This window comes from Peromyscus maniculatus, chromosome 22 (assembly GCF_049852395.1).
Source record: "Peromyscus maniculatus bairdii isolate BWxNUB_F1_BW_parent chromosome 22, HU_Pman_BW_mat_3.1, whole genome shotgun sequence".
NCBI classification, from domain to species: domain Eukaryota; kingdom Metazoa; phylum Chordata; class Mammalia; order Rodentia; family Cricetidae; genus Peromyscus; species Peromyscus maniculatus.
The window spans coordinates 52,847,105-52,869,066 of NC_134873.1; the positions used below are offsets into that span (position 1 = coordinate 52,847,105).

The 21,962-nt window shown below is 49.1% G+C and overlaps 1 protein-coding gene across 3 annotated transcripts in view; it reads right to left on the bottom strand.

The window, feature by feature from the left end:
• Thada (THADA armadillo repeat containing) overlaps positions 1-21,962 on the bottom strand; it is a 294,771-nt gene that overhangs the window by 31,491 nt on the left and 241,318 nt on the right. For all 3 annotated transcript variants that reach the window (XM_006990503.4, XM_076558882.1, XM_076558883.1), the window contains 5 exons: positions 10,875-11,248; positions 9,450-9,568; positions 8,835-8,907; positions 5,497-5,650; positions 2,425-2,556 (listed from right to left, as the gene is read on the bottom strand). In XM_006990503.4, coding sequence (XP_006990565.1) covers positions 2,425-2,556; positions 5,497-5,650; positions 8,835-8,907; positions 9,450-9,568; positions 10,875-11,248 — 852 coding nt within the window. The remainder of the gene's footprint in view (positions 1-2,424; positions 2,557-5,496; positions 5,651-8,834; positions 8,908-9,449; positions 9,569-10,874; positions 11,249-21,962) is intronic.

Sequence of the window (21,962 nt, forward strand, 5' to 3'; positions counted from 1 at the left end):
GCAGCCTTCAAAGGTTGGAGGTGGAGCCGCCTGTGACTCAGCATAAATCTCCAAAGGCCCGAGGCTCTGCTGACTGAGCTGTCTCACCATGAGGCCACTGTGAAATGTCACGGTGACCTAGTACTCTATCTCCATACTCAGGCCTTCTTCCCTGATTGCCCAAGGGTTGGAACATCTGAGGAGTGTCCATCTTTCATGCTGGCTCACTGACTCTCTGTGGGTGGCAATGGTGCACATATGTTATGAGCGTGTTAGGGTGGTGACGGGGAAGAGCACTTTGCGGGGAGTTGAGCAAGTGTGGGGTTTTCCCTCCTTTGTTGCCCAGGGCTGCAGGGCTGCAGGGCTGTCTGGGCTTGCTTTCTACAATGCCACCTGCCTACGTTCTAATCTTAAACACTTACCTCCCATACTATGCTTCCATTCAGTGTTCTGCTTCTCTGCCAGGGCTCACTGTGATTCTACAGTTTTTATGGGCTATCACGCCATACCTAGGAGGTTCCTTCAGGGTCTCCCAGTTAACTGTGTCCATGGCCTGCACCATCGCAGGCTGGCTCTCTGCTCCACCACCTGAGTCCCAGGCAGGCCTGAGAGGCAGGAGACTGGGGCCTAGGCGAAGGCTGGCAAACGCCAGAGACAGTGAGGGCCCGAGACAGCTTGTGTGATCTACCTCCTGAGTACTGGGACTTCAGGGGTGTGCCACCATGCCTGGTTCACATAGAATCTAATTCTTTAGCCCTAGCTGAGCTGGACCACACCATGTAAGCCAGAGCAGCCTTGAACTGTCAGCAACCCTGCTTCCGCCTCCCCAGTGCTGAGGTGACAGGCATGAACCTCTATACCCAGCTTCTAAATCCTTTTTATCCATCAGGATGAGCAACACAAAGTTTGGTAAGGAGGCTTTCTTAAGGAGACTTATACAGGAGTTTAAGATGCAGAAAGGCTCAATACAAATTAGTGATCTCACTTTCTTATGAATCAAGCTAGAAGGAAAATGAAAGTGATAATATATTTGTATCATACATGAACTTGGAAAACTGAAAGAAATAAAAAGAGAGCAAAGACTACAATTTTAAAGATACGAGAAAACGGCCATGTGTGAATTCACTGTGAAATTCTTGTTTGCATCTTAGGCAGAGCAGGTCCGTGGAGAACACGGGTATCACACACACCCACACACCTACCCACCCACACACACACACACACACCCGCCCCCGCGAGTCTGCTGTGTACTTGCCGTACATCACAAGGATCCTCCTAGGAAAAACTCTGGGTCAGACGGTGAGAGGGCTGCCAGTCCTCACGACCTGGGGTTCGAGCCCAGGACCCACAGTGGAAGGAGAACTGACTCTTACAAGTTATCCTCTGTACACCCCACCCGCCCCTGCCATGCGCGCACACAGAGACAACTAAATGTTAATAAAAAAGGAAAGGCAAGCTTCGATGGGAAAGGGATGACTCCATGGGGATCATTCATGAGGAAGTGGTCTGCAGGCCGGCACTGGGGTGCAGAGCACTTCTGTACACAACTCGGAGCTCCCTCTTCGTGCTTCACTGAGAGGCCAGGTTGGTCCTGGCTCAACCTGCCTTGGAGTAACATAACTGCAAGACTGTGCAAAAACTAGCTCCTTCCCTCCATGCACAGGAAAGCACACACGGCAGAGCTGAGGTCTCCACAAGCTGAACACTGCAGGAACCCTCCCTGTACAGACCAGTACAGTGCTTCAGAGAGTGGTCCTTGCCTGCGGAGAGTTACAATACTGGACAGCTTTGTCCTCTCCTGTTCAGCTGTCCATATGGGGAACTTCTCTGCACAGCTGTGATTCCTGCCTCAGAATGGCAGTCATGCTTCTCATCAGGGTGACTGGCCCAGAAACATCCTGCAATCCAGGCCAAAGTATTCTACATCCATAAACACAGTCCCTGTCCCAGATGGTCAGCTCACCCAGAAGTGTGTGACCTTGCCTCCACTCGAACTTCTCATCCCTTAGGCCAGCAGCCCTTGTCCTCCCTCAAGAGGAGTTCCTTTTTGCTTCCCTAACACCGAGATGACCCCAGGCCAGGGCTGCAATGGCTGTACAGTGAGTGAGCTCAGCGCTACCCATCCAGACCTGTCCTTCTGCCTGACTCCTGTCTCGGGCTACTGTAGTTACCAAATAAGGAACAAAGGCGCAGAAAGGCAAAATTCAACTTACACACATGAAAACTCATGTAGGAACAAAATGACGGCTCAGTGATTCCTGGCTTATGTAAGCATACAGATAACCAAGATCTGCCCTTATTTAAAACTTGACAATGCAACCAAGAAAGGATGCTGTATATTAAATTTCTACATTTGAAATCAACCTTCTCTAGGAGGTTCTAAGTAGAGTCTGCAGATGTGGTCCTGGAGCAGTAAGGGAAGATACAAGGTCAAGAACAAAGTACCTGTTGACTGGCAAGTGTTTCCTTGTGACGTGGCTGTTGTCACGATCTCCGCGGCTGCCTCTCTGACGGTTTGTTCCTCACTCTGCAGAAGGGTAAGGACACACCTCCAGAGAGAAAGCGTGTCCTGCAGTTCTGTAAAGAAAATCATGTGAGGAGTTCATGTCATCTACAGTGTCACTGACAAGTGTGTAGTAAGACTGCTTCAACCGCATGTGGGAGGGACATTATGAAGAAGCCACAGCCATTCCTTTTTGGGAGGGGGTGTTACTGTAAGACAGGAAAACCTGAGGTTGGACCAACACTGGAACAGAGAGGGTCCTGCTGGGGAGCCTGGAAACATCTTTTTTGTAGGAGGAGGAAGGGCAGAGTCTCCAGAAGGTGCTGACTGGCCTACAAAGTTCTGGACAACTCTCTAAAGTGGCACAATTTATGTAACAAGAATGTTTTTAACACGGTTAATCCCAGCACTCAGAAGGCAGGTAGATCTCTGTGAGATTAAGGCCAGCCTGGTCTACATACAGAGTTCCAGGACAGCCAGGGCTACATAATGAGACCCTATATGGAGTGGGGGTTTGAGCTACATGGTGAGAACTTATCTCAAAAAACCAGAGTACTTTGCAGAAGTTATTTTAGTGTAGTTTGGGAGACTACGAGAACTTACCAATTTTGAAAAGCAAAGTATTAATCAATATCAGGTTTGGGGGCAAGAATCCAAAGTGGGAAAGGCCATGACAAAGGGCCCGTGTTACATGTTTCTGGGGCCTGTTTTCTGCTGCCACTGGCCCTTGGCATGGGTTCTGCCAGTTACCATACGGTACTGCTATGCAAACAGGCGGAATCTGCTGTGAGCAGCATCGAGGGCCATGAGATCTAGAATACAGGTAAAGAACAGTCACACATGATGCTGGGTGACTGCAGGAAAACACTGAAATGGACTCCAGGGACAGATTTTAGGAGGGTCTCATTAGAGTGCAATGGCAGAGCACCACCCAGCTGCCTCCAAAGGAGCAGTCTGAGCTGAGGCCCCGCCCCTTTGCCAACAGCACCATCTGGAGCTTAGTTCTTCACTCCCAGATCAAGCTTTACGCTTTACTCCTCCTTACAGAATCTATGCTTTTTTAATTTTTGAGACAGGGTTTCCAGCAGCCCAGGCTGCCTCAGATTCACTCTGTAGCCCGAGATGGCCTTGACCTCCTGAGACCCTCCTGCTTCCACCTCCCAAAGGCTGTGATTCTGGGCATGTGCCGCCATAGACTCCATCTTGAGTTTTCTCAGTACCAAGGTCATTGAATCTCTGAAACATTCCCCTCTTTAGTCCCTTTCAAGCTGTCCTCACATCTCTGGCTGGCTGCTGCTCTTGATGAGCTGGCCACTGGCATTCCATCCCTAGCACCAGCAGCTAACACAAACTAAGACTCAATTCCACACAAGAATTTCAGGTTGTCTTACACAAATTCTACTTGTTGTGAGTGACAGAGTAACCAAGGTTGTTCAGAAAAATGTGCTGCAAAATGGAACCGAGCTTACTGAGAATGCCTGACACAACAGAAGAAACACACTGCCTTAGAGAGAGGGTTTCACTGGGCTGCTGTCTAGGCCAGTTGACCAGCGTCAGCCTCTCAGGTAGCCAGGACTGCAGGCCCGGAGCACCATGCCTGACCTAACCAAAGTATACTGGCCTCACCGCTGTGGGTTCAGTGATCAAATCGTAACCATGGGAGGGCCGCTGGTGATGCCACTCAGAAGAAGAAGGACAGCAAGGCAGAGGCTGCACAGGTGGGCACTTCACAGGTCTCACTTAAACTTCCACGTCACCACCCAAAAAATGATCTTCCCCTGACCCGGAAATCTGTCACCACAACAACACTGTAAGCTCCTTGGGGGCTAGGCCCCTGCCTGATTCTTGGGGCCAAGCATGAAAGTAGTCAAGAGAAACAGGAAGTGACAGGAAGTGGGCCGGAGGACAGGATCTGGGCCGGAGCCTGGCTCTGTGGCCCTGGGTTTCCTTTAATTAAACCCTGTATTTACAAATCAAAATAAACTCCAAAGCAACACAATAAAAACATGAAATAACACCCCCATGCTCTTCGTCTTCTGAGGCTCTCCTCAGACTCCACTTCCTTCAGCATCGTTGGCACGAAGCTTTTCCCTAGGTAGTGCTCTCTAGGCATGAGAGTGGAGAGAGGGGAGGAACCCAGTTCAGAAGCCAGCTCAGAGCTGCACATCCATTTGACTTCGGAATAGCGCCTTTCATATCCCAGGGTTGATTTCAAGTTCAGTTGAGTAGTGAAGGGAACCAGCAACCCTGTGAGGACATCAGACAAAAGCCTGGAAGCCAGCCTGGCCCCTTCTGAACCTCAGTAGCACGGAGTCCTGGGGAGCACTTCCCTGTGTCATTTAAGGAAGTCCTGGCTTCCTGGAGGAGGAGAAGGCTGGGCTGAGTCTTGAAAGGCCAACAAGTCGTCAGGCAGAGTTTGTTTATAGAGAGCCGTCCCTGCTGATGACAAACAGGCCCGAGGAAGGAGTGGCAGATGATGAGGCAGGCAGGAGGGTGGGCCAGGGAAGAAACAGAAAAGCAGAAAGAGTGGAACAGACAGGGCCCAGTGAGCCATGTTAAAGGCTGTGTGGACTTAGTCTGGAGCCAGTGGGGGCCCACTCAAGGCTCCGCGGCAGTGGAGCATGGTGGTGTACACTGTAATCCCAGGACTTGGGAGCCAAGACAGGGAACTTCTCAGGTCCCAGGTTCTCCTGGGCTGCACAGGGACACTGTCTCAAGTGAGAGATTTTAACAATGGACTACCGAAAGGGTCACACTGACAGACAGGAAAGCGCAATGCTCCTGGGTGCCCTGAACAAGTGCACACGGGACAGCTTTAGTTCAGAAGACAGAAGGGAGAGAAGGCAAGCAGCTGTTGGTGCCAGTCCCAATAGGAACCAGGACAGACAATCCAGGAAACACGCAAAAGCGTCCCACACGCTGCCTTTGGCGGGGTCCCCTCCTTAGGCTGGGCTCTCTGTCTCTTCCCGTGTTAGCTGAGGGGGTGCAGTGGGCGCCCTGCTCAGCACACTTACCAAGAATGGGCCGGGGATTGGTGAGGAACAGGGGCGCGGTGCTTGTGAGGACGTCAGCAGCAGCCAGTCTAGACGTAGTAGGAAGATGGTCTCCACAGGAGCAGACAACCAGCTGGACCCACTGCCTCAGCTCAGCGGCTATGGAATCCTTGTTCTGAGAACACAAAGGGAGCTAGCTCACGAGTGATCCATCTCCAGCCCCAAGAAACAGCAGCAGCTCGAAGCAAAGCCCCGCTGTTTTTGATAACAAGAGCTTTACTGGTGCCTAATTTATGTTTTTCTTCTAAGACTTTAAGTGACACTTAAGACATGTACACGTCTGTGGCCCATCTGTGATACTCTGACTTGTATGTGCTTTGTGTGACGTACAGGTCAGAGTAAACACATTCCCTTCTGCAGTCGACTTCAGAGCACTTCCCAAGAGGACAAGCGCCACGCCATTTCCTACCACGCTCCGTCTCTGTGTCCTACCCCAATCCTTTACTCTCCGATTCTATTCTAATTGGGCATGCTATATAAACGGGGCCATATAACATGTAATCTTTTATGAGTAGCTCCTGTTCACCCATTAAAGTTTTCTTTTCTTCTAGGCAGGGTCTCCTATAGCACAGGCTGGCCGTGAACTCTTGATTCTTCTGCCTTCTACTTCCCAAGTGCTGGGGGATTCCAGGTGTATACCACCACATCCAGCAGATTGAGGTTTCTAAGCTTGATCTCTTCCTTTTCATGGCCAAATAATATTCCCCACTGGGTTCTGGCACTTGGCTAATTTTTAGCTTTTGTACTCATTTCTCACTTCTCCTATAAAGGAGATTCTCATTCCAGGTGACCTACTTCCTGGTGTGCTTGGGTGATTTCCTCCCAAGGTCATGTTGAGCTCACACTGCTGCTGTGACATGTTATATGGGACAGCGCCCTCTGAGAGGTGATGAGAGATTAAAGGGTAAGTGCTGGTATCTCCAGGCTGGGCTAACCCTGACACGAGTAGCTCTGCTGCACAAGTGAATTCTTCTGTCTGTCTGCTCCCTTCCTTCATGCCTTCTCACCACATGCCACCTCTGCCATGTCTGAGCAGAGGAGAGCTCGGAACTGGGAGAAAGGCATGTCTCTGGTTTATGAAGGCCACCATTAGAGAACTGGAGGGCAGTCTCCCCGACACTTCACCAAGGAGCTGAACCTCTTAGCTGTACCACGTGAGCCTGCCGATTCCTCTGAGCTGCGGGGCAGTGGCTCTATGGATCCAAACTGACATTCTCAGCGGCTGACAGCAAAGCCCGGCTCCCTCCCCAGAGCTCTGGTAATGTGTTTCTCTATGTCATTCTGCCATTCTGTGGCGCGTTCTCTCCCTAGACAATGTTCCAATTCCACAGGATAATACTTCAAGTTCCAAACAGCTACCTGTGGAGGCACTGGTGAGGGGCAGCTGAACTGGTTTCTCCGGCAGACTTGCTTGGGCTGTCTAGACTGCTGCCTTCGAACTCGGGGCTATTGTGTTTTGCTGTCGCTGTTTATTTCCTGAGACATTGGTCTCTCTCTGTAGCTGTGCTCACAACTGTGGTCCTTCTGTCTCAGCCTCAGGAGAGCTGGGGTTACAGGGGTAGGCTTTGGGTTGGATGTAGTGCTGGGGAGGTTTGGAACACAGGGCCTGGTGCACGCTGGGCAAGTGCTTTTCTTTACTGAGCCATAGCCGCAGACCTATTTCTCTTTTAAGCAAATCATGTCTTTTCCATATCTCTCCTATACTTTCAAACACTGTTTTCATCTATTTATTTTAAAATTTTTTGTATCTCCTAGTGGCCTGTGATCTAGGTTTGGTCCTCAGTTGTGCCTCTGAATGACAGAGCATGGGATCTTCTTCCTTGCTTGCTAATGCTAACACTGAGGTTTTACCCTGGCCTAGCCTTGGGTAATCTGATTTTTGTTTCTTAAATTTTGTCTATTTATGTATGTTATGTATGAGTGCTCTATCTGCATGTATGTCTGCAGACCAGAAGAGGGCATCAGACTGCGTTACAGGTGGTTGTGAGCCGCCATGTGGTTGCTGGGACTTGAACTCAGGACCTCTGGAAGAGCAGCCAGTGCTCTTAACTGCTGAGCCATCTCTCCAGGCAATCTGACCTTTAAAAACCTCCTCTCTAGTCTTCCTCAGTCCTCAAGCACTCCCTCCTTCCCCTGGGCTTCTGAGTCCCACAGTGACTCAGCATTCTTTCTTCCATTAGTCCGCACTCTAAGGTGCTCATCCCGGCATCTCTTGGTGATCATGCAGAACCCGCCACCTTTGCCTCTGCCAGCACAGTGAGGAAAGGTGTAATCGTACTGCAGATTGGTCACTGTCCGCTCACGACCTTGAGACGGTGCTGGCCTTCTGTTTGACAAGTTTACAGAAGTCTGCGATGCATTCCTATTGCCCTCATCCACCTTTCTCATCTCCTTCCACCTGTGTCCCCTCCCGTCTTCCTTACAACACTTTGCCACACCACGTTTGATTTGTAGCCCCTGGGATTGATTAGGATCATCTGTGTGGTGTGGCCTTGGTACTGAAGCTGCCGACTGGAGTCTGGTAGGTTCACTGGTGGTTACACAACTTAAAATGACTGCTCTCTCCGAGTCTACTGGTAGCCTATGATTCAAGGGACAGAGTCCCTCCCCTATCCATGACTGACTGCAGGGAGGGCCTATGCTGTGCAGGCCTAGTGTAATAAGTAACACTGCTGTGTCCTGTCTAGAGGATGGCATGTCACTGCCCCTCTCCTGTCTTCCAGCTCTTTGATTCTCTCCGCCCCCTCTTCCACAATGTTTCTGAGCCTGGGCACCATGCCTCTCGAAGACACTTAGGTACGTATCTGACTCACGGCCTTTCCCAGGAGGCTGTTTTGCTTACTTTAGTTCCACTTCACCCTCAAAGGGGACATGGGACAGGTCGGGCTCCCTACAGGTGGGACTCGGTTCAGATACAGCTCATTTACACGGCAGGCCGGGTATTCCAGCTGGTGCAACCCATCGGCATACTCGCCCACCAAGCTGAACTCCTAGATCCCCTTGATTGACTGCATAGTCCTCTTCCAACAGTCTAGCTACCGAAATGGGAGAAAGCAATGGACATATGTGTGCCGGGGAGGGGAGACTCCACCCTCAGAGGCTCCAGTCAAAAACGGCTACGAGAGAGAAGAAAGCATGTGTTCTGAGTCTTTGCAGGTGATTCCCAGAGTTAAACTTCAGGACAAGTAACGTTTCTGTTGAGTCGCTGTGATCCTGTCCCCTGGGACAGTTAGTTCCCTTTCACCACCACCCTCTGGGTAGGAACCCAGGCCTCGGGACAAGGACAGAGTCAGCCTTACCTCCTCACATGTCTGCACGTGGTAGGCAATCACTCTGGAGGCAAGTCTCAGAGCTACACTCTGGACTTCAGATCTGGAAAATGAAAGGAAATGAGAACTCTCTCTCAAATTCTCAACAGTTACCACACACATAAGTCAAGTTAAACACAAGAGATGACAGGGTCTCATGTAACCAAAGCTCGCCTCAATCTCACTACGTAGGCAAGGCTGACCTTGAACTTCTGATCCTCTTTTGGGCTGGGATCACAGGTATGTGCTACCACATCAGCTTTTGTGGTGCTGGGAATAAAGTTCAGGGCTTTGCTGATGCTAGATAAGCACTCAACCAACTGAGCTATATTTAACATATTTTATGCACAAATGTTTATGTAAATAGCTTATAACCCTTGTAGATATTAATTCTTTACCTGATTGTACAAGTTCTTGTACCCTCTGGTTACTAGTGTGAGAACTGGACACTCGTCTATTACTGGAGTTTAGAACACAGCTCCTAGGCTGAGGCTTAGAAAGGAAGCCAGTCCCTGGGCCCTTAGGGAAGGACAGCGAGCAGGCTCCCTACATGATGACTTGAAGGGGCATTAGTCCACAAGACTGCACAGAAGCCCTGGGGCAAACCTGTCCTTGGAAGCAATATCCATCGTCCAGATCAGGAACTCCTTTGGGGAGAGGTGGACACAGCATTCTGTCTGGGGAAGCCACTCACTGGGGTTCATATGACAGAGAATCTTCAGGACCTGTGGGTCAAATCCAAGAAAACAAGATCAATAAACACACTGGGAAAAGTCTTGTGGTCCTAAATCAAGATTGTTTATAACAGTAAAGAGGGGAATCTATTTTCAAAGGGCCCCTAAATTCCACTGACTTCTTCTTCTTTCTTTTTTTTTTTTTTTTTGGTTTTTCGAGACAAGGATTCTCTGTGTAGCTTTGGAGCCTGTCCTGGATCTTGTTCTGTAGACCAGGCTGGTCTCGAACTCACAGAGATCTGCCTGGCTCTGCCTCCCGAGTGCTGGGATTAAAGTCTCCGCTGGATACCTCTGTACCATCTTTGAGGAACTGAGGCAGGGCAGAGCAATGGCAAGCTTGAGGGTCCTTGGTGACCTGGGATCAGCGCCAGAAGCCTATGTGGTCTCACACATGCTAGACTGAGCCAGATTCCCTTCCCTTTTTCACTTTTTAATTTTGGGACAAAGTCTCATTAAGTACTCAGGCTAGCTTTGAACTCACTCTGTAGCCTAGACCGGCCCCAGCCTCCTAAATATCTGAGATGCCAAGCCTGGAAATCTCCTTTCATTTTGAGCAGGCTTCCCAGGTAGCCATTTGCCTGTAATTAGGCATATCAGTCAGGATAGTCTGAGAGGTGTCACAGCTAATGGAGGCCAGAGGTGACACCAGTTGCTTCCCTTGGCCATTCTCTAGACCTCCAGTCTCCAGACCTCCATTCTCCAGGCCTCCATTCTCCAGGCCTCCAGTCTCCAGGCCACCAGTCTCCAGACCTCCTCCATCCTCCAGGCCTCCATTCTCCAGACCTCCTCCATTCTCCAGGCCTCCATTCTCCAGACCTCCTCCATTCTCCAGGCCTCCATTCTCCAGGCCTCTCACTGCACGTGGGACTTCCTGGTGTGTCTGGTCTAGCTAGCCGGCTTTCCCCAGGGATCCCATCTTCACCCCGAGTGCTGGCATTACAGGTAGGATGCCATTTACAGGGGTGCTGGAGAGCTGAACTCTGGTCCTCAAGCTTGTGGGCGAGCACTGCCTACTGTGCTCTCTGTCCACCCCCACAGCTAATTCTCTGTGACCTTTTCTAAAGACAGAGGGGCTCGACCTACAACTGATAAGTCTTTGCGAGCAGTACCACTGCCCCCCTGGAACTCTTCTACACATGAAGCCAAGCAAAAGAGAGGACCCTGGTCTTAGGGATGCTAAGCTACTGTCTGTTGCCCCAGAAAGTACAAGCCTGACTTGCTTTCCTCGTTTGTATCGTCCTGGTGGTTTCCAAATGAAAGTGGGACACAGAGGGGTGTCAGTGCAGCGAGACCCTACCCGGCAGAAACATCCTGGGTGGTTTTCCTTCATCGCCAGCAGCAGGAACTCCTCTCTCATACTGCACAGCAAGGGAGGTGATCCCTTCTCTCCCAGTTCAGAGGATATGGCCCTTTCCAGCAGGGTGTCCAGGGTTAGCAAGCGTACTTCAGGAAAGGAAGACTCCAGAAGCCGAGAGAAGGAGAGAGGAAGAGCAGCCGCCTGCCCTTCAGCCTCAGCCAGCGATGCCCACACTTCAGGGATGGCCAGTTTGGTCAGGCTCTGCAGGTACTGTGGCAGGCCTGGCACCTTGAAGGTCCAGGGGAACCCGGTAACCAGCTCTGATCCCAAGACAATTCCTCTCACATCTTCCCAGAGGCCAAGACTCTCCAGAGCTAGACAGCAAAAAAGCACGGAGAAAGAAGTCATGTTTTCACGGAAAGGACACAGGAGAATGGGAGACATCACTGAAACGAACCCCCGCATCTCTTCTGGACGCTCAATGCAAACCAGTCACCTCTGCTCAGGGAAGCCGCAGAAGTGCCCAGGGGAGAAGTCCAGACTTCCTGCAGGACTTGGGTCCCTGTAAAGCACCAGAGGCTCTGGGGTGGATCCTGCAGTGACGTGAAGCTCACGAGCCAGCACACTTCGTTGTTAGTGTAACTAACTGTCACAGAGATTTTTCTCGAGCTCCACTCACTGTCCTAATTCTGCCCTCCTGATAACAGCCCTGTAGGCATCTGCTCACCATTATTGGAGTCTGTTTGCTTCAGATGGGTTTCCTCTTCCTTTTGCAGCGGAACTGCTACAGGCAGCTCTCACCCTTCTTAACTTGGAGCACAGAATGGTCTTAACCCTGCATTAGCTGTCCAGGCCATTAACCTCCCTTGCTCTGGACACCAGGACACTGGCTTTACTGCTGGATGCTGATGCAGTCAGTCAGTGTGAGCCATGGCCTCCCTCCTCTTACATGATCACTGAGAGAGGAGCTGCCTTGTACCTGGAACTTGGGGCAACTTGTTTGCTTTGTTGGGTTTGGTCCTGTGACACCGTCTCTACCTGTTAAGTTTTATGTTGTGCTTTTCAGTGTGGAGATTTTTAAAATGTAGTCTTAGTTCTGACTCAAAACCATATATTTGTCTGCTTCCTATGTGCTAAGCATTAGATGGAATAGGATCACTGCCCTTAAGGAGACGGTAGTCATCTTTGAGAAAGCGACACGTATGACCCATGATTCCCATATAACGGTGCAAACCAAGGGGGAAAAGGCAAGAATGTGGTGGGCCCATCACAGCCCAGGGAACCACCTGAGCAAAGTGATCTCATGGGGAGTTACAGGTTGTCTGCTTCCCTAGAACACAGAATGTGAAGTGAGGAAGAACAGGATGAGGTAAGGAAGGAAGATGGCCAGGACGTGAGGTCCTCCCAGGGCAGGCATAGAGACAGTTCAGCACCCTGGAACCCAACTTAGTTCTGGGTGACACATATTCCCTCTTGTAACAATGTACTTGGCAGCCTACTTTCTTAACCTGCACGTACTACGTCCACTCCCCCTTTCAACAACGTACCTAAAACCTCACCTCTCCACCCCAATGAACTCCACCTGCATCAGGCTACACGCACTCCCATTTCTGAACAGTAGTTTAAGTTTTCCAGTCCCTAGTGACAATCAAATTTAGACAGTTTCTATTCAAGTGTTCTGCCAGTGTATCCAGGAATGAAGAAGAGAAAGGCTGATTAGCCTTGAACTGGCTTTGGGTGCGTGAAGTAAGGCAGAACCATGTCTTCTAGTAAACTCTAGGGAGAACACCCTATTCACCATTCTTAGGCCTCTCACAATTGGTGTACACATGATTAACATCAATGCATAACTGAGGAGACATGCTCATCAGGAAAACTATGAATGTATGACCTACTCTGTCAACCAAAATAGAGAACCATCCAAACTGTGGCCTGAGTAACCCACTCCTCCTTCCTCTGGACTCCAGGCTGTGGCCCGAGGCCTCTCAGTGGCGCCCTCACCAATGCAGCCCGCCAGCCTTGACGGGGTCTCCCTCCCTAACCCGCACTGCTGCTTTGCTCCAAGTAAACTCATTTGGCGTCTACTGCAAACTTTCCTGAGTCCCTCTTTCAATTCTTTGGCTAAGAGGCCAAGAACTGAGGCTGGAGAGATGGCTCAGTGGTTGGTTAAGAGCCGTGGCTGCTCTTGAAGCAGATCTGGGTTCAGTTCCCAGCACTCACATGGCGGCTTACTACTGCGTTTAAGCAACTTCTGTAGACACCGGGCACCATGTGGTCTACATACTGATATACATAAAATAAAAATAAACATCCTAAGGGGGAAATGAGGCCCAGACTCTGATCTCTGGTAAGAAGACCATGTAAAAGAATGTATATATTCTGTAGGTAAGAGAATGCCACTGGGGAGCTGGTTACCTGTCTATTGTTTTTTTTTTTTTTTTTTAATTTTAATTTTATGTGTATGCATGTTTTTGTTGTTGTTTTGTTTTTTAAACCAGAGCTGAGGACCGAACCCAGAGCCTTGTGCTTGTTAGGCAAGCGCTCTACCACTGAGCTAAATCCCCAACCCTGAAAACTAGTTTTCTATAATGGCCCCTGAGGAAACAGTAGCAAGCAGGCAGCATGGTTGGGCTCGAGTCTCTGCTCTTGAATGGGGACTTGAGAAAGTTCCTGCCTTGACTTCTCTGTAACCTGGAATTATAAACCAAAATAACCCCTTTCTTCCCTACCATGCTTTGGGTTTGGGTGTTTTATCACAGTAACAGGAATGAAACTAGAGCAGGCCACTACCACTGGCCACGTGTAACGCCTCTCTGTGGTGATATTTTAATTGTGCTGAAATGTGATTTTATTTGTATGTTAATAAATAAAGTTTGCCTGGAGATCAGAGGTCACATAGCGAGGTCACATAGCAAGCCATAAGCAGAAGTCCGGCGGTGGTTGCACATGCCCTTAATCTGATCACATTGGCAGGCAGTCTCTGTGTGGTCAAGGACATACAGAGACAAGCCTTTAATCCTAGTACCAACCATAGAGACCTGGAGGTCTATATAGACAGGAAGTCATGTGGCTGAGCTAAGAGCCAATGAGAAAGCAGAACAGAAAGGCAATAAAAACAAACACAAATCAGACAGGAAGAAGCTCTCTCTCTGGGGAAGAGACAGTAAGGTAAGGTAAGGTAAAGTAGTTGTTGCTCTCTGATCTCTTTGGCTATTGCCTCTGTATTTGGCTCTGTGTTTCTTATTTACTAAGACTGTTTAGAATTTCGTCTCCACCTCTCTTCCTGACTAACATCTGAGCTCACTGTAGGAGGCCAGCATCTGTTACAGAGACCAGGAAGCCCCTGGAGCTGGGATCCTCAGCCATTCCCACTGTTAAGACCCCACTCCCAGTGCAGTGCAGTGGAGAAGACCTCCATCTCTATGGTCTTTGGGTGCCATTTCCTACCCTCTCTACCCACTGCACTGTAAGGACAACATTTCACCGGAGAGAAGTCAGGAACATGGCTCGAGATCGGCTTCTAAGAAGGGGTTGGAGAGACGGCTTAGAGGGCAAGGGCATTTGGTGCTCGAGCAGAGGACCCAGGCTTGGCACCTAGCACCTACAAACACGGTGACTCACGACATCTGTGCTTAAGTTCCAGGGACCCAACACCTCCTCTGACCTCCAGGGCACCAGGCACTGAGGTGGTACATATACATGCATGCAGGAAAAATACTTACACATGAAATAATAAATCTTAAAAAAATGTCATCAAGAGCCAAGCTGGTGGTACATGCTTATTATCCCAACAGGCTGAAGACCGAGGCAGGAGAACAGCAAGTTCCAGGCTGGCCTGGGCTGCACAGGAAGACCTTAGTTCAGAAAACCATACCAAAACAATAAAACCTAAATGTAATTAAACCCAGACTGCTTGGATCACTTTGCATAAGTTTTTGGAGGAACCTACTATCTGTAGGGGATGTTCCAGGTAGAGTGCTGGTCTTCCGGACTCCAGATGGGACATCCAGAACCAGCTTGCTTCCTCTGGGGTCTTGCTAAGTCCTGGGGTTAGGGGAGGGGAATGTTCAAGAAGGTCCCTGGGATACAGACACCCTGGTCTTCCCTGCCAGTGGAGTTGATGCTCTGAGTACTCTGGGACACAGGATGATTCAGACTTGACAAGGAGAACAATCTATTCTAGAAGAGCCTTAAGACAAAAGGGGACTAAAAGCCATGCACACAGTATTCAAAAGGCAACTGTGAAAATTTCAAATGTCAACCACCAGACACACATCCAAGGCTTTGAGTTGGCACTCCCCAACATCTACCCCATCTATGACCTGCTGGGGCGTATGAAGGGACTGGTCCTCTGGAGCCATAGCCACAGCATCTCCATGACTCCATCTGGGCAACAGCAGGATGTACAAGAGGAGTTTCTGTGAGGGTCCAGTATTGGTGGGGTAGCAGAAGCCAGAGGCCCTGCATCTGACCAACAACTCCTTACACCATGAACACCTGCAAGTGAAGCCAGTAACGCTGTGTGGACAAAAGGGCCTACATACTGCACGGTACGCAGCAGCTCCCAATGCCGTAAAGATGAGTGGAGAGGGGAAGGAGGGCGGCAAAGATGGAGGAGTGAAGTGTTGTTTTTGGTTGTTTTTTCGGTTTTTGAGACAAGGTTTCTCTGCATAACAACTCTGGCTGTCCTGGAACTTGCTCTGTAGACCACACTGTGTTTGCTTTTAAATTAACATTCTTATTTGTATTTTTATTATTCTTTTTTGGTTTTCCTTGTGGGGGACATACAACAAGGTTGGAGGCAGATATGGAGGGACTGGGAGATGAGTGGGATTGGGGTGCCTGGTGTGAAATTCCCAAAGAGCCAATAAAAATTGTTAATAAAAAACCCTCAAATGTCTACTGTCCTAAAATTGCCAGTGAACCACAGAGGTCAGTTGTTGAGTATTTATGTACCAGGTACTGTTTTGTTATTATAAAATATTGTATACCTATTATTTAACATTATGAATAAGAATGCCTTTTAAATTCGACACTGTTGGGTGTTTCTCTACCCATTTAACTACTCACGAATAAGGCAGGCTCTACTATTATTATTCCTTTTTTACAGATGAGTCAAGTGAGAGGTTAAACTATTTGCCCAAGACACTGATGAAACAATAGGTAATGTGTTGGTTAGTCTTATGTCAAATTGACACAAGCTAGAGTCACTGGAAAGGAGGGACCACAATTGAGAAAATGCTTCCACACAATCTGGCTGTAAGACATTTTCTTAATTAGTAATTGATGGGGGAGGCCACCCATTGGGGGTGGTGCCATGCCTGGGTTGGTGGTTCTGGAAGAAAGCAGGCTGAGCAAGCCATGAGGAGCAAGCCAGTAAGCAGCACTCCTTCATGGCCTCTGCCTCCAGGTTCCTGCCCTGACTTCCTTCAATGCTGACCAGTGCCATGGAAGTGTAAGCCAAATAAACCCTTTCTTCCCCACCTTCCTTTGGGTGATTGTGTTTCGTCACAGCAGTAGAAACCCACCTAAGACAGGTAAAGAGAACACACAGGCTGGAAGAAAGACCAAAGAGAATGCAATAGGTACTACTGGGAACAGTTAAAAAAATGCCTTTTGGGAGCTGGAGAGATGGCTCAGTGGTTAAGAGCACTTGCTGTCCTTGCAGAGGACCTGAGTTCAGTTCCCAGTACTCACCCCTGGATCTGACATCCTCTTTTGGCTTCTGCGGGCACCATGTGTGCATACACAGGCACAGACACACACACACACAGACATAAATAAAATAAAGTAACTCTTTGTTAAAAAGGAGCTTGACTGGGAGAGCTCGGTGAGAAGAGATGGAAGATCTAGGACCATCTAAGGGGTCTGTCTGCTTTACGTCTGTACCATGAGGTAGAAAAGCATCAAACTACGTTCATGCCATACTTTCTCCAGATTGTTGTGACACAGAGATACACCAGAGCTGAGCTTTCCTTTCAAACTTCATTTCACTTATTATCATGGCAGAAATGCACGGCACATCCACAGAGGCAGAGGACAACCATGTGGAGTTGATTCTTGCCTTTCACATTTACATGGGTTCCAGGGATCAGACTCAAGCACTTTTATCATCTTTCTGGCCCCAGGAGAATTGCTGAAATACAAGGGTGCCTCCCCTGGCACCATTTTAGTTAATTAACCAATTAATTAACTAATTGCTGAGACAAGGTCTCAGGTAGCCCATATTGGCCTTGAATTTGCTACATAGCTAAAGATGACCCTGAACTGTGGACCCTGCAAATCCTCTATGCTGGGTTGCAGGCTGGCATCACCGCACCTGGGTCACACAGTGCTAGAGCCTCAGGTTGGTCTTTAAGCATGCCAGGCAAGCTCTCTCCTACGTTTTTGGTTTTGGAGAGAGACTATCCTTAAAAGGCCCCAGTTGGCCTGGACCTTCGTATGTATACATTTGTGGCAATTCTCCTGCTTCAGCCTACCAAGTGCTAGGATCACATGTGCAAGCCACCATGCCTGGCCAAGCCACCGACCCAGTTCTCAGTGAGGAAGTCACACCTCTGGCCCTTACAGGTGCTGCTGCAGCTGCTGCTAACCCAGGCATTTTTTGAAAACTGCAGCCCTTGAGTGCACACATGCATGCACGGATCCTAGCAGGTTTGGATTCTGCTGGGTTCAGGTTGTGCAGATTACTGCCTTATTAAGATGCTGATAGGTGATCCTGTGTCCCAGCTGAGAGGCACACTCGGGAGAACTCTCCCAAGGGTTTGCTGCATTAGTGAGTGGGGAGGCAGGAATTGCAACTCTAAGCAAAGTGTACTGATGCTAGCTAGCGTGGTACTTCCCGGAAGGGAAGAGGAAGGGCATTCACCACGGTGCATTTTCTCTTTAAGGAAGACACCAAGGGAAGTGTGACTAAGAATTCAGAAGAATGAGTGAGCACGATCCGATGCTGCTGGCAGTGGATGTGGGGCAGTGGGCTTCCACAGTGTGGACACTGGCTCACCACGTACAGTCGTCTTCCTGTCTCTCTCCAGACTCACGAGGCAGTGAATTGAAAAGACCAGCCTCTGCTTGCGTGGAGGTCCCATGGGTGGAAACTGTGGTCCAGAACCGAGTGAGGGGGCCTCTAGGAGGAACAGGAGGCTGGAGGGAGGAGTGTCCAACTTTTTATTATAAGCAACTGCAGAGATAACAAAGAATTCCTTTCCTACAGCGGTTCTCAGCCCAGGGAGCGTGTGAAACTCATCGGGGAGATTTAGGAAAACATGTTCAGGGACACTTGATCACATGTCTGGGAGAGTCTTAGCAGTTTAGTTTTAAAGTGACCCAGGTCATTCTGGTGTGCATCTGGGACTGACAGCGACTGTCACTGTCTGGTGGCTCCACACAGATGGCAGTGAGGACTGGGTCTTGGGGTACCTTACATTTTCATTTTTATGAGTACCTTCTGTCAGCAGGGCACAAGAAACCGACAGCAGCTCTTGGTCACAAGTTCAGCAGCCATTTAAACTGTACCTTTCCATGGGTCACCTCAAACTTGATTGCTTTGGGTTCCTTCTTCCTTGGGGAGCCACGGTCTCACCGAAAGGGTCAAGTCCTCGGTAAACTGGCCCTACTGTGTCTGCACTAGGTTCAGACGGTTTTGGTAGTCCCATTTTGCATGGACTTTCCCAGCCCTTCCTGTTGGGCAGTCTTTGCATGTTCCCACCAGTGCGGTCAGTGAAGCCAAGAATGTGTAACTGAGTCTCACGCTCAATCTGAGTTCATCTTCAGATATGTTTTTTGTTCGTTCTTCAGAGTAAAGTGTATTTCTAATCCTCAGGATAAGGCTTAGTGGCTGGATTCACATGGAAGGACACTACCTCCTGCTATGTTATGTCCTGCCTCCTTGGAGAAATACTCCTCAGTAAAACGCTATTGGGCTCATCCTGTAATCCTAGCACTTTGAAGGCTGAGGCAGAGGGATCACTATGAGTTCAAGGCTATCCTGGGCTACATAGTGAGACTGACTTTGCCTTAAAAATATAAAAGAAAGTCATAAGTAATGGAGCAGACAGCTATAAATTACCAATTTTAAAAATATGTTTTATTTTAAATTATGTGTATGCATGTGTGTGTGTTGGGTATGTGCATGTGAGTGCTGGGAGGCTAGAATTTGGCACCAGATCCCACAGAGTTGGAGTTACAGGCACAGTGAACTGCCAGATGTGGGTGCTGGGAACCAAACCTCTGTAAAAGCAGTACGTGCTCTTAACTATTAAGCCACCTCTCTCTAGCCCAGTTGCCAAATTTTTATTTTGCAAAGTAAGAGTGTTAAGAAGCTAGAATTAGCCAGGTGTGGGAGTACACTACTGGAACCCCAGTGCTTAGGAATAGGCAGGAGAGTCAGTAGTTCAAAGCGATCCTGGATTATATCCTGTCTCAAAAACCAAACCAAAAGAATGGAACTCTACTACTATCTGGGCAAGGTGGCTAATCCACGTGTACAATCCCAGCACTTGGGAGGCTAAGGCAGGAGGACTGCTCCAAGTTTAAGTTTATCCTGGGCTATGCAGAATCCCAGGCCAGTTTGAGCTACAGAGTAAGACCCCGTCAGCAAAGACAACCAAAGCACAACAAAATACCCCACCACACACATCATCACACAGCAGAGGAAATGGAACCATATAGTGCCAGTGCAAACAGTTGTCTGGTTCTGGGGGTTGGACCTGGGGTCTGTCCATGCCAGGCAAGCAGATTACCAACATGCTCTATCTCCATACCTAAGGGAAAGGGAAACAATGTGGCTTTAAAAAGTGTGCCACAGCATCATCTATCTGCCTGCAGTTAACCAAGCTCTGGTGAAGCATCACCGGGGCCAGCACTGGTGATGGCAGGTCTGGGAAGCTGACAAAGGCTCCCGAGGGTGCATTTGCAGTACCCAGCTCTCCCGAATACACGTTTCTCAGGGAGGAAGGAAGGAGCACACACGTTCCTCAGGGAGGAAGGAAGGAGCACACACGAGTCACATCTGTGTGCAGCTCATCAGCCACTCACCCTGTGTCCTCGAGCGAGCTCAGCTGTACCATCTGAGCGCGCCTCAGCTCCAACCTGGGGATTTCAGTATTACCTTGCACCCAGAACAATGGCACCTAAAGTTAACCTAGACCTCAAATCTGCCATTCCTAACTAGCCAAGTCAGGGACACTGACCCTGACCAGGCTGCTGATAGATGACTCAGCAGCAGCATCTTTAGCGAGTCTCGGAGGAAGAGCTAATCTTAGCGGCAGGCTTATAGACTGTCATAAGGTCTGGGCTACTCATACAGGTTTATCAAATGCCTGAGACAGGTCTCTCTGTGCTGCCCAGGTTGGCCTCGAACTCCTTCTTCAGCTTCTAAAGTAGCCAGGATTATAGTTGTGCACCACTGCACCTGGCCTCAAAGCTTCTTTTAAAAAGTCAGTATAAAGCTGAATGTGGTAATAATGTGGTAACCTCAGTATTTGGGAGGCTGAGACAAGATCATGAGTTCAAGGCCATTCTGGGCTACAGGGCAACAACTTGTCTTAAATGTATGTGTGGATGCCACACACACACACACACACACACACACACACACACACACACACACACACACCCCTCAGTTGGTAGTATGTATTCTACCTGAAAGGAATCCCCCTTCTACACACTCCAAAACCCAAATTAAAGATGCATATTAGTTTTAACAAGGGTATTCTGAAAAAACTGTGGCTGATATCACTGCCACATAATTGTGGCTACATCGGGGTTACAATATACAGGTATTTAATTTGAGGGGTAAGAAGGGAGGAAGAGAGTGAGGAGAGGACAGGAGGTGGGGGGGGGGGAATGAGAACATACACAATAAGGAGAGGCCCAGCTCTCCAAGAGGACTAGGAGTCTCAGATTTTAGCTGCTTACCCTAGAGTTTCTGACTGTAAGAGCCTGCTAGCATGTTTGCTGGCAAATTGCCAGGTACTGCTGATGCTGTAGAGTGGCAGGGACCACATGCACTTTACCTCAGCCCATCTGGGGTCATCTGCTCTTCTGGGTGCCCACACTTGTCTCGCTGAATGGAATTCTGAAGTCTAGCTGGTGTCGGCTTTGGCCGAGTGTTCCCTCATCAGAAGCCAGCCCTTGCTCTAGTTCTCAGCCACAGAGCTCCAGAACACATACAATGCCTGGTCTTCACTGGGATGTCATTCAACAAAATACCCCAACAGTCCTGTGCTCAGCTGTCCAAAAGACAAAGGCCAAGAAGGAAAAGTTGTACAGGCTGGAGAGACGATGTTTCCTTGGTCCTGGCAGAGATGCTTACAGACAAGCTGCAGTCCAGAGACATGGATGGGAAAGGATTCTCCTCCAGAGAGAAATAGACCACCAAACAGAACGGAGGCTCGAACAGCTGATGGGCAGCTGATGAGCAGCTGATGGGCAGCTGACCAGCAGGTCACAATGAGACTCACTAGGTTATCTTGGGGCTCACCTGCCACTGAGACGCAGAGGCTGTTAACGCTGTTCCTGCCACCTCAAGTGAGTGAGTCTCTTTCATGTTTTGCAAAGGCCCGAATTTCTCTGCTGCTGCTAGGTTGATACAGCTTGCAGATGTGCTGCGGAGAGGCCTGCTGTGTATACGGCCCTGCACTTGACCCCAGCACACAGAAACTGGGTGCGGGAGTCTACTCCTGTAATCCCAGCACGGCAGAGGTGGGGTAGGAGGATCATAAGGTCAAGGTCGCTCGGCTACACAGTGGGTTAAAGGGTATCCTGGGATACACAAGACCCTGCACACCCCCAAACTCCCGCAAAGTAGGTTTGCAGACATAATTGTTCTAAGTTTTCTCCCAGCATCCCTTAAAGGAGGGGCTAAGAAAGACTGAATTTGCAGTGGGGTGTCCCACCTTCTCTCAGTTCAGTGAGGACTAGAATCGGAGACAAATGAAGTTCTTCTGTGAAATGGCTGATAAACTGGTCTAAAAATAATCAGCTGATAATTTGTTCTCTGTGAATGTTAATGTCTTGTTATGCAATTTCTCAGTAAAAAATGTTACTTGTACAGAACAGGAAACCATAGGAACTATAACAACAACA